This window comes from Vicia villosa, linkage group LG4 (assembly GCF_029867415.1).
Source record: "Vicia villosa cultivar HV-30 ecotype Madison, WI linkage group LG4, Vvil1.0, whole genome shotgun sequence".
NCBI classification, from domain to species: domain Eukaryota; kingdom Viridiplantae; phylum Streptophyta; class Magnoliopsida; order Fabales; family Fabaceae; genus Vicia; species Vicia villosa.
Window position 1 is genome coordinate 183,743,164 of NC_081183.1, and position 11,788 is coordinate 183,754,951.

An 11,788-nucleotide genomic window follows, 5' to 3' on the forward strand; every position below is an offset into this window, starting at 1 on the left:
TTCTTTTGATATTATATGATTTTATCGTCTAATTGAAATTGTTGAAATAAAAGTGTTAAATTAATAATGTTTAAAAATAATATTCAATACATAGTTGTAAAAATAAATTTAATTAATTATGTTAAAAAAAAATTCAATACATATTTTTAATAATTATTTATTTAATAACTTTTGTATATGTACAAATTTTTTTATTTCTTGTATCATAATATCTGATATTATTATTTTCTTGTTTCTTGTATCATTTTATAATATCTTATAGAGAAATGCTAACGAGTGTCCCAGGGGCACTTGTTAAGAGCTGTAAAAGGTAAGTAATACTTGTATTTAATATTTTATAAATGGAAATATCTGACTTTTTTTAAGCAATAACAGAGTTTGTTTTATCGAAATTACTTGTATTGAAAGCATTGAATATTGAAATAAATACTTTATTTAAGGAATATTTTCTTGATATGGAATGCTTAAAGAGTGCCCCTGGGGCACTCGTTAGCATGACCCTATCTTATATGACTTTTTTATCAAATAAATGATTTTTTTTAAACATATTAAAAAAATCATACTTGATTGAAAACTTTTAGAGAAGAAAAACAATTTGGTCAAAAGATTTTCCATTCTATATAAAAACTAAATTGTAAAAAACAAAATCAAATTGAGTTTAATTAATTAATAAATTAATGTTTTAAGAAACACAATTAAAATGATTTTGTTTAAAGATATTTTGATTTTCTTTAATTAATAATGATGATTAATAAGGAAGAAAGAGATTGAATTTTGAACATTTATAATACGACTGTGTACCAATGTGTTGGAATTCTTTTGGGCAACTTTTCGTTTTAAAAGTTTAAACAATATTAGTATTTTGAATAGTTATGGTATTGATATCTTAGATTTAATTTACTACTTAAATGAGAAAAAAAAACAAAAAAAGCATAATAGTAATGATGATAAAGCATATCAAATAATTAGAAAACAATAGGGATATGTGAAATATGATGCTTTATAAACACACCATATTTAGAAAGTAAATTATTTTGCATTATATAAATAAATATCTACCATATTTACAATACCTTATAAAGAAAAACGACATTTTTTTCAATTAAATTAAACCCCAACAAATAAATTTGAAAAAACACATAAATAGGGCTGGAACGGTAGTTAAAAACAGCGGCTGAACGGTGGCTGGAAACGACGGACGGTGACTGAAAACGGCGGATGACTGGGGAAAGGAGCGCGAGTGAGAAGAAGAAGAATATTAGGGCACGAGTGAAAACGAAAAAGAGAAGAAAAGTTTTCTGATTTTTAGATATTTTAAAACGAGGGCAATATAGTAATTTTACCCCAGAAAATTTTTTAAAAAAAGAGAATGGATCAGGATCCGCTCCGCCCGGGAATGATCTGCGATCCGCGCCCCGCTTTCCCGGCTGTAGCGGGCGCTACATCATCTCCGCCACCGCACCCTCTGTCCCGCGCGGGTGGGGGGCGCTCCGCTCCGGAGCGTCGCTTTAGCGGCCATAGCGGTCAGGAATGATATCTCTGCCTAACACATACCCCAAAATTATAATATAATCCAAACAAAGAATTGATTCTGGCTGCACAGAGCAAAGACCTGCAATGATAAGAGTAATAAGGAGAAAAAAACATCCCAACATTTCTTAACTATTCAGGGCAGAGGTAAAAAATGACATATTGCCACCTATTAAATAATTGAGATGTAAATTAATGTATTCTTAATGTATGTTTTAACAATTATATTTGGAATGCTTTAAAATAATTACCTTCTCCTGCATAAAGAATCAATAATTGAAAGAAAAAAAAAAACAAATCCCAACATTTCAAGCCAACTTAACTATTCAAGGCACATGTAAAGAAGGACATATATATTTCCGTTCTACACTCCAACAGGACACAACAAATAATAGGCAAGAGCATGCAAGTCGAATTTAGCTAAATCTACAAAGCAAACAACAATCTTAAACAGCAGTAATAGAATAAATCAAGACCAAATCACCAATAAAACAATAAGAGTTACATAAACAAAAAGCAACTCAAATAAATAAAATTACAGAAACAAAACTACTAACTTGCAAATTGATACCAAATTATTCGTAGTAACATAAAACAATCAACTTAACTATTGATTTGCAAACCGAAACTGGAAAATTAAAGCAACACATATTCAGAAAGTTATAGAAATGAATAGATTGAAAACCGTGAAGTGGAAGATGGAGTGACCGAAGAAGATTTATCCAGATTTTCGTCAGCGGAGCTTTGCTCTTCAATACAGACGCACCATATGATTTACAAAACTCGAAGTGTAACGATGGGGAACAACTCGAAGATAACAAAGAAAAACAAAACGACAAAGATCAACACACTTCTTGAAACGATTTGAAGATGAAACGAAGTTTACCTTAGTTTTCCCCCAATTGAATAACCGAAAAAATTTAGGGTTTGCACATCTTATAGGACTCATATATGACTGAAAAGGCAAAGAAAATTGAATGAGGCGGAATTTGAAACGTTTGCAAATTTAAAATTAGGTTTGTTTCACATGGCTCGTTACCCTTATTGTTAACAATGATCCAAACATCAAGAACTCGAACAGCCAGTCTCCATGTCTCCTTGTTGTCATTAATCTCCTTAATAGAATCAATCCGTCGACTCATATTAGATTCTGCATTAGAACATGAAAACGTAAATAAAACTGATTAAGAAAAACTTGTAGCTTTTGTTTCAAACGTAAATAATACCGATGATAGAAATGGGAAAAATTATTTTAGGGTTGGAGGAGAAGATGAATTTGAGGAATGCATCATGCAGATCTTATAGGACTCATATAAGACTGAAAAGGTTCAAGAAATTGAATGAGGCGGAAATCGAAACATTTGCAAAATTGATTTATGCTTTCTTTCACATGGCTCAATGAGTGTATGCTAGCATTGGAAACCAAAATACGTTGTATTTTTATCTTTATTCGTAATAAAGATTTATTAGTGCAATACTAATGATTTCAATTGAGGTAATTATGATTTAAATATGATTATTTGTAGGATTATTTATTTTTAAAAAGTGTAATAATTCTTTCACATGGCTCAATGAGTGTATGCTAGCATTGGAAACCAAAATACGTTGTATTTTTATCTTTATTCGTAATAAAGATTTATTAGTGCAATACTAATGATTTCAATTGAGGTAATTATGATTTAAATATGATTATTTGTAGGATTATTTATTTTTAAAAAGTGTAATAATGATTAATTAGTTGAAATGACGTGTAAGGGCATAAATAATGGTAATTAAATAGAGTTATTAGGATAAATAAATAATTTTGCTAGTATATTACTTTCTTATAATGTTATTAGATTAGTTAATGCCTTTTTAACTAAGCTATTTAATTTAGTCAAATATTTAGTTTCAGTTTTATTTAAAGGGTTTTTCTAACATATGCAATATTGCATAAGATAACAGACAATTAATACACCACTTTTTTAAATATAAATTACCATATTATTTATTATTTATGTTGATCCATTAATTGGGTGAGAGAGAAAATAGAAAAGATTACTTTTCAAAAGAAAAATAATTAATATGATAATTTATATGGAATAAAATAATGTATTAATTGCCCTTATCCTATGCAATGTTGCATATGTTAGAAAAACTCTTATTTAAATATACAAGAATGCCAAAAACATGTCTTTTCATTTTTCATTATATATAATTAATTACATTGTATATAATTATTAACTAAATATTTCAAAAAACACAAAATATAATTTGTATATTTCATTAGCTTATCTATTTTAATTAGTCATTATTAAAAAATATAAAAACACAACGCTACAAACATATTTTTAGATAATTAACCTTATATAAATTCAAACATTTTTTTTTCTAATTAGATTAATTCAAACATTTCACAAATAATAGGATACATCAGTCAGTATTAAATCTAAGTCCTCCGTTGACTTCACCTTGATCAAACACCCTAGAGCTCGACTCAGGTGGCTTTCTGATTTAGATGAGCGTACCAAATCTCTTCAATGCACCATAACGGCAAACACTCTATCTCACTTGATCCGAATGGATCCAGGTGTTCTATCTATGGGCCAATCCCAATGATATTCACACCCCTTTTTAGATTAGGTTCAAATCGAAATTTGGGTTTAATCTGCTTATTGATTATACCCTCCTCATCTATTGGGTTCAGATTCACATTTGGGCCTAAATAATTCATAAATCACACATCCAGTTCAGAATTAGCACCTCCCGTGTATTAGGTTCAAATTAAAATTTGGGCCTAATTTGTTTACTGATCCTGTACCCATTTGAAATTAACACTCTAAAATCGAATCAAACATAAAACCGCTAACCAACAACAAATTATTTTTCTGCTAACATAATCAAACATTCAAAAAAATCAATTTTCAAAAGAGGTATTATGTACTTGCTTTCTAATCAAACTTCGAACTACGCCCACGACTATGCAATTTTCAAAACCGGACGAATTTCAAAGGATCGTTCGAAAACACTTAAACAATCCTATAAAAAACATCATCCAAACAATACGAACTACGATACTCTGACTTTTTCATTGCACTAGAGGATATGTAGGCACTAGGCACAGGGTTTCGAAACCGTAACGAGTACAATAATAAATATTAAAAAATGTCCCTTTTTAAATAAGTAAAAATAAATTAATAAAAGCATAACGTATGGAAATTAATAAACACACCTCAAACCTAAACCAAAAGGGTCCCCTTGAGTACAAGAGAAATAAGGGGTCCTTAACACCTTCTCTTTATTTAATTAACTCGCGAATTTAGAATCTCTAAAAAATATTGAATTATCCATTTAATTCCCATAGAATACAAATCACAATCACAAATTAGCCCGCACCACATGAACACACACTTAGATCTTTAATAACACAAATAACCAATACTGTAATAAGTCAATTCGCCAGTAAAATCAATCACAACTTACTGCAGACACCAAAATTCACATATGTAGAGATAAATAAATTCCACTTGTATTATTTCATTTGTTAAAAAAGCATAGGAAAGTTACATCTTGGATGTATTCACATCCATTGGTTTAATGCTTTTCCATGTTTTACAATTAGGTGGTTTTTTAAAAGGATCACAACCACCATTTTTGTTTATCTTCCAAAAGCAATATGGACAGTCATCTACAGCTTGATCATAAATGTCAAGATAGTGAAGATATGGACTTCCTTTCCATGTAAAGCTACAGAAGAATAAAGTACTAGAAAAAATTGGAAACAAACTTGGCCTAAATGAAAATATGTACTTTTGTCCGAATACGAGTGTGTGAAATCCAAGATCATCATCTTTGGATTTGCAATGAACAGTGAGATTTAAGGGAGTTGGATGTGGTGTTATATCATTCTGAATTATAACAGGTACCTTAGGATTGAAACCTTTATCAGTAGCATTAACCACAAGTATAATGGTTAGCAATATTGAAAATTTTAAAGTAATCAAGTTTGGATTTGCCATAGCAAGATGCACAATACTACTCCTAAGGATTATATCGATATTAATTTATACTCCTCTGGTTCTATTTATAAAAGACAAGTTACTTAGTACCCTTATGTTTAGTTGGGTACAAATATCTTGAGAAATTCAATGTCATATCACTTATTTAAAATTAAAATATAATTTACGCTAAAGATACCAGTACCCAACTTAAACTCATGGGTACCAAAGAATTTACTATTTCTCAAACCTACTTCTTTTCCAATTTTGAAATATTTATTGCACCTTTTTAAAAATGTAATTGTAATTTAATATTTATTGACTTTTAAGGTATAATCATTATAAAAATAATTAATTTTTTGAATAGAATATCTGAAATATAATTATTTATTTATTAAAATAGAGAATTTGTTGAAATTAAAATAGCATTAATTATTATTTTACAATTATTTTTTAAAAAATTCAAAATTTATCAATTATGATAATAAATTTTAGAGTGAAGACCATTTTAGTCTCTCACGAAAACTACAAAACTCAAATTAATCCCGACAAAAAAAGAACCCAATTTAATCCTTACAAAATTTAACTGGGTCATATTAGTCGCTCTGTCAATATCTTTTTTAAATGACTTTTTTCCTACTTTTAAATCGTGATTGGGCTGCCACGTTGATTTTTTTTAAATACATAATTGATTTTAATTTTTAATTTCAATTTTATTGTTTAAACAATTCATATTTAAAAATATTTATAAAAAAAAAAAAAGCTAAAATTTATTCTAGAAGAATTGAACTAATGACCTTTAAGCCACATCCTATGTTTTTATCACTAAGCTAATGTATATTAGCAACAAATAATTCCATGATTTATAGTAATGTGAAACATTTCTAAACTTAAATGGTAAAATACGAACCTAAGTGCCTTTAGGTTAAATAATGATTACTTTCGAACTATACTAATATGTTTCTGTTGTTATTAAAAATAAAATTAATAAAATATAAAAATTAATATTTACATGAATTATTATTAAATTAATTTATTATTATTTTATTTTAACTAAACAATAAATTTTAAATCAATTTATTATTTAATTTAAATTAATTAAATATTTTAATAATTAATTGAATTATTATTAAAATTAATTAATTAATATTTAATTTTAATTAATTTGAAATAAGTAAATATTTATTTATGTGTTATTTAATTTCAATTAAATATTATTTAATTTATTTTTATTTGATTAATTATATTTAGAATTTATATTTTATTATAATTTTTTTAAGATTTGTGCATTATTTAAGTTAGACATTTATCATTAAAAATATTAAGAACAATTGGTGTAGTTCTAAAATGACTATCATTTTATCTTACTACCTCGTTTCTTTATATAAGAGACAATTCACTTTTTTAAGTTCATTGAAAAATCAATGTATTTGGTATGTATATCTACTAGTTACATTAATTATTCAATGAATTTAAAAAAATAAATTGTCCCTTATTATATAAAGGAACTGAAGTAGTATCAATTTTGTATGTTTTATTTTAAATTCAAAAATATTTAATATTACTGTAAATTATGGAAATAATTTATCACCAATATACATTAGTCTAGCGGTCAAAGCATATGATATATCTAAAAGGCTAGGATTAATTTGAGTTATATATTTTTTATTAGAGACCAACATTAGTCTTCACTCTAAATTTTAACTCTTACTAATAGATAATAACCTATGGACAAAAAAAATATTTAAAATCAAAGCGAGAAGGATTTAATTACCTTCCCAAAATGAATTTGTTGACTCATTCATCAATTTATCTTCTGTCGTTACATGTAAAAATGTAAGAATAACAATATCTACTCAATATAAATTTAAGGTTGTCATAATAGCAATCCAAAACAAAACTCTAGCAACAAGCTTATGTGTCAATATTCCATATTTTTTAAATTAAAAATATTAATAAAATTAATAAAATTTATGAGTTAGAAATAATAATAATAATAATAATAATAATAATAATAATAATAATAATAATAATAATAATAATAATAATAATAATAATAATAATAATATTTCTTAAAGTGGATTAATATGACACATGATCCAAAGGAGTGGCAGCAGGAATGTCTTTGGGCTACTGCAAATACAAAAGAAAAAGGATAGAGAGCTAGCCTATTAAAGCGAGCGTTAACTGAAATAGTATACATCATTTGGAGATATAGAAACGAGCTCAATTTTGGAAATCACTTATCGATAGGTATCGAAGATAACATAATTGATACTATAGTCTATAGAAGTTGGTTTCATAGAAAATTAAGATTGCAAATGGTTAACATATGCTATATGGTTGTTTGTTTTTTTCTCTTGTCTTCTTCGGTGGTTGGATTCTTGCGATCGCTCCGATTTGTATAGTTTTTTGAATTAATATATCTCCCTTTTTGTTTCAAAAATAAATAAAATAAATAAATAATACTATTCATATTCTTATTGCAATTCTAATTATAATTTAAAAAAATAAAATTCATAAACTCTTCATTCTTTTTATTTTAATTACAAAAATAAAAGTATTTAATAAATTTTATTTTAATAATCATTAGAAAATATATAATTTTAATTATAAAAATAACACTTATAAAATATTTACATTCCTATTACAACTATTATGGGTTTCTAATAAAATAAAAATAATAAAAATCTAAACTTAATATATAATTTTAGAATATATTTAATTCTTATTCATAAATTTATAGTTGATTAATTTTGAGTTTTTTACGATAGAACCTCAATTATAATATAAACAAATATCATTATTTCGTAATTTTTCAAAATCCATCTTAGTTTATTCATTAATTTTTTTTCTCTATAAAAATATTTGATAATTTTAGATTAAAAATTATGATATTCAAGGTTATTATAAATTTTTAGTACTTTATATTATAACTTTTATAGTTAAATTTCGATATAAAAATATAAAATTTATATCTAAATATATCCCATAAAAATATCTCTCTTGCAAAAAATTAGATAAAAGAATATTATATAAAAAGTATTTACTACTTTATCAGTATCACTTACTTCACTTACTCTCAATTTTGGTAACTTTATTTCTCATAATTTTAATTTTAATTTTTTAATTATTATTTTAATAGTCATTAAGACTATAATTAGTATACACTATAAATTAACTGTCTGTGAACTAAAAAAATCATTGGAATCATTGAATTTAGAGTCACTTTTCACTCTTTATAAATTGGAACTATAAAATTTAGTTTGACAGCTCTGAAGTGGTATACTTCAAGACATTCTAATATATAGATTGATAAAATATTTTAACCCTCTTTTTGTTGGTATCAAACATTTCTTCACTTATTTTTCTAATTTTATTTATTATTTAGTTTATCTTACTTGGTTAATTTTTGTTACAGTCATTTTTTACCATTTTAATTATATTTTTTTTATATTTTTTATAATAAACATCTATGGATTAAATATATATTTTTAAAGAGTGCAGATGAAATAGTGGTTCAAATTATAAAATATTGAAGCAGATGGAATGATGGTTCAAATTATAGAATATTGAAGTAGATGGAATGGAGCAAATGGAATAGAATGGTGGTTCAAATCATATAATATTGAAGAAGTATATTGGAAAGAAAAAAATTAGAAAAAAAAAAGGAAAGATCAAAAGTTTCATTTAAAAAAAATAGAAAAAAAAAAGAAAATATAAAAAGTACCATTTAAAAAAAATAGAAAAGAAGAAAAGGTCAAAAGTAACATTAAGATATACAGTACTTTTTATGGTAGGGATAAAATAGTGATATTTGTTTATGATATTAATAAAGAAAGATTTTCTAAAAATAGTGATAATAAAATAAATAATAAAAACCTCTCTTTTTAATTATGATCATTCAATTTCTAAAATAAATAATTAACTATAATTTATATTGAGTGTAATTCTACAAAAAGAAATGTTGTTTTATTCCTATAATCAATTATAGGGCCGGATTGTTTCATAAATTTAATCCGGATTGTTTCATAAATTTAATCGTATACTTTTATTTAATCAATAACTTTTTATTGAATTTAAATAATATGGTGATATATATTTTTTTAATTAAAATAAAAATGATCAAAACTATAAATATTTTTGAAGACTACAAAAAATCCAGAAAAATAATATTAAATCTAAAATATTCAGAATCATTTATTTTTTACACATATTCCTAATAATAAAAATATGTAAAATGATTTCATAAGTTTCTTTAAAAAATATTATCTCTTAAAAAAATAATTTGATTTAAAAAATATATTTTAACGTTGTATCTTCCATTTTATATAGTTATATATTTTTCCAAAATATATTTTGATAAATAAAAAATTTCTAGACTTGCTTCCAAAATTAAATTATCATTAGTTTTAAATTGTCATTTTTTAATAATAAATATAATTATAACAAATAGGAAAATGTTTTTATAAGATTTTTTTATAAATTTTTTAAATATTAAACATAGTTGAAAAATATTTAATAATCATAATTATTTTGAATAAGAATCTCTTTTTATGGAATTTTTACATATTAATCTTAACAAAAATAATTCAGTAAGGTGTTTCTTGATATGAATTTTTTAAATCTTAAACGTTAATTAAATCTGACGATTCAGATCAATAGTTCTTGTTTCTCATAATAGATATTAGTTCTCACCGGATATGCTATATATATATATATATATATATATATATATATATATATATATATATATATATATATATATATGAGGAGGGATATTCTTACTCCAGGAGTAAGTTATCAACACTTACTCCTCATCATGACCATTGATTCTTTTCAATTCAATGGTTAAAATTAATGAGTAATTAAATGGGGAGAGAGAAAAATAATACTCATTAATTTTAACCATTGGATTGAAAAGAATCAATGGTCATGATGAGGAGTAAGTGTTGATAACTTACTCCTGGAGTAAGAATATCCCTCCTCTATATATATATATATATATATATATATATATATATATATATATATATATATATATATATATATATATATATATATATATATATATATATATATATATATATATATATATATATATATATATATATATATATATATATATATATATATATATATATATATAAAATAATAATAATAATAATAATTTATGTTTGTAAAAAGGAATATATTCATAACAATTAAATTAAAATGACGTTTATACTTAAATTTAGTTTAGGTGAAAGTTAACCTTTTAACTTTCTCTATTATAATATATATTCAGTAGAAGCCTGATATCATATATTTATTAAAAAATTTGAATTTCATACATTATTGAACACAAAAATGATATTCTTTATATTTTATTAAATTTGTGATTGGATGATAATATATATATATATATATATATATATATATATATATATATATATATATATATATATATATATATATATATATATATATATATATATATAATATCAAAACAAAAAATAGTTATATAATAAATTATTAATTTTTGTTTAAGATGATAAAAACAAAATTATATCAAATTAAATTTTACGATAGATAAAAAAAAAGGACAATAAAATATCTTAATAAAAGTTCTATATTTTTAACTAAATTTAATTGATATGCATTTTTTTAAACTTAATGTTAGATGTTAGATTTTTGATAGCATTTTACTTTTACTAAGTATCACGTATGTATGGTTGTGATTCACCGCTATGTAAAATTCAACATAAACTTATAAGACAAAAATTTAAAATTGATTATGAAAAAAGGTTTATACAAATTATCAATTTTCGATGTAAATAGATATAACATAAATTTCTATATTTTAGCTTTATATATTATCACTGAATATAAATATTTGTATTTTAATATTATACATTAATAACTAAAATATATGAGATTTTTGATAATTTTACTTTTAATAAAAAAATTATTAAATTGTTATTTACTAATTATAGTACATAATTTTTTGATAGTACATAATTTTACTTTTATAAACCTTTCAGTCAAACCATTTTGTTGTGGAGTACCTGCAGTAGTTCTGTGCCTTGTAATACCAGAGGCAGTACAAAAACTATTGAACGCCTCATTGCAAATTTCAAGATCATTGTCGGTTCTCAACCTCTTGACCTTTCCTAGTTTGATTCTCAACCATAGTCTTCTAACTTTTGAAATTCTCAAAAGTTTCATCCTTAGTCTTCTGGATGATTACCCATAATTTTCTGGAATAATCATCAACTATGGATAGAAAATATCTTGCTCCT

The 11,788-nt window shown here is 24.0% G+C and overlaps 1 protein-coding gene across 1 annotated transcript; it reads right to left on the reverse strand.

Annotated features, from left to right (window-relative positions):
- Positions 1 to 1,662: 1,662 nt before the first annotated feature.
- LOC131598486 (uncharacterized) lies at positions 1,663 to 5,528 on the reverse strand. The gene is made up of 5 exons (XM_058871081.1): positions 5,297 to 5,528; positions 2,570 to 2,680; positions 1,899 to 1,956; positions 1,782 to 1,787; positions 1,663 to 1,699 (listed from the first exon to the last, which is right to left on the reverse strand). The coding sequence occupies exons 1-5, from the start codon at positions 5,526 to 5,528 to the stop codon at positions 1,663 to 1,665; spliced, it is 444 nt and encodes a 147-aa protein (XP_058727064.1).
- Between the last annotated feature and the right edge of the window lie 6,260 nt (positions 5,529 to 11,788).

Coding starts and splice junctions, on each gene's coding strand:
- LOC131598486 (XM_058871081.1), bottom strand. CDS start 5,528: ATGGCAAATCCAAACTTGATTACTTTAAAATTTTCAATATTGCTAACC. Junction 2,681..5,296: donor CATATTTTCATTTAGGCCAA/GTTTGTTTCCAA, acceptor GTTCTAATGCAG/AATCTAATATGAGTCGACGG. Junction 1,957..2,569: donor GATCATTGTTAACAATAAGG/GTAACGAGCCAT, acceptor TTTGCTTTGTAG/ATTTAGCTAAATTCGACTTG.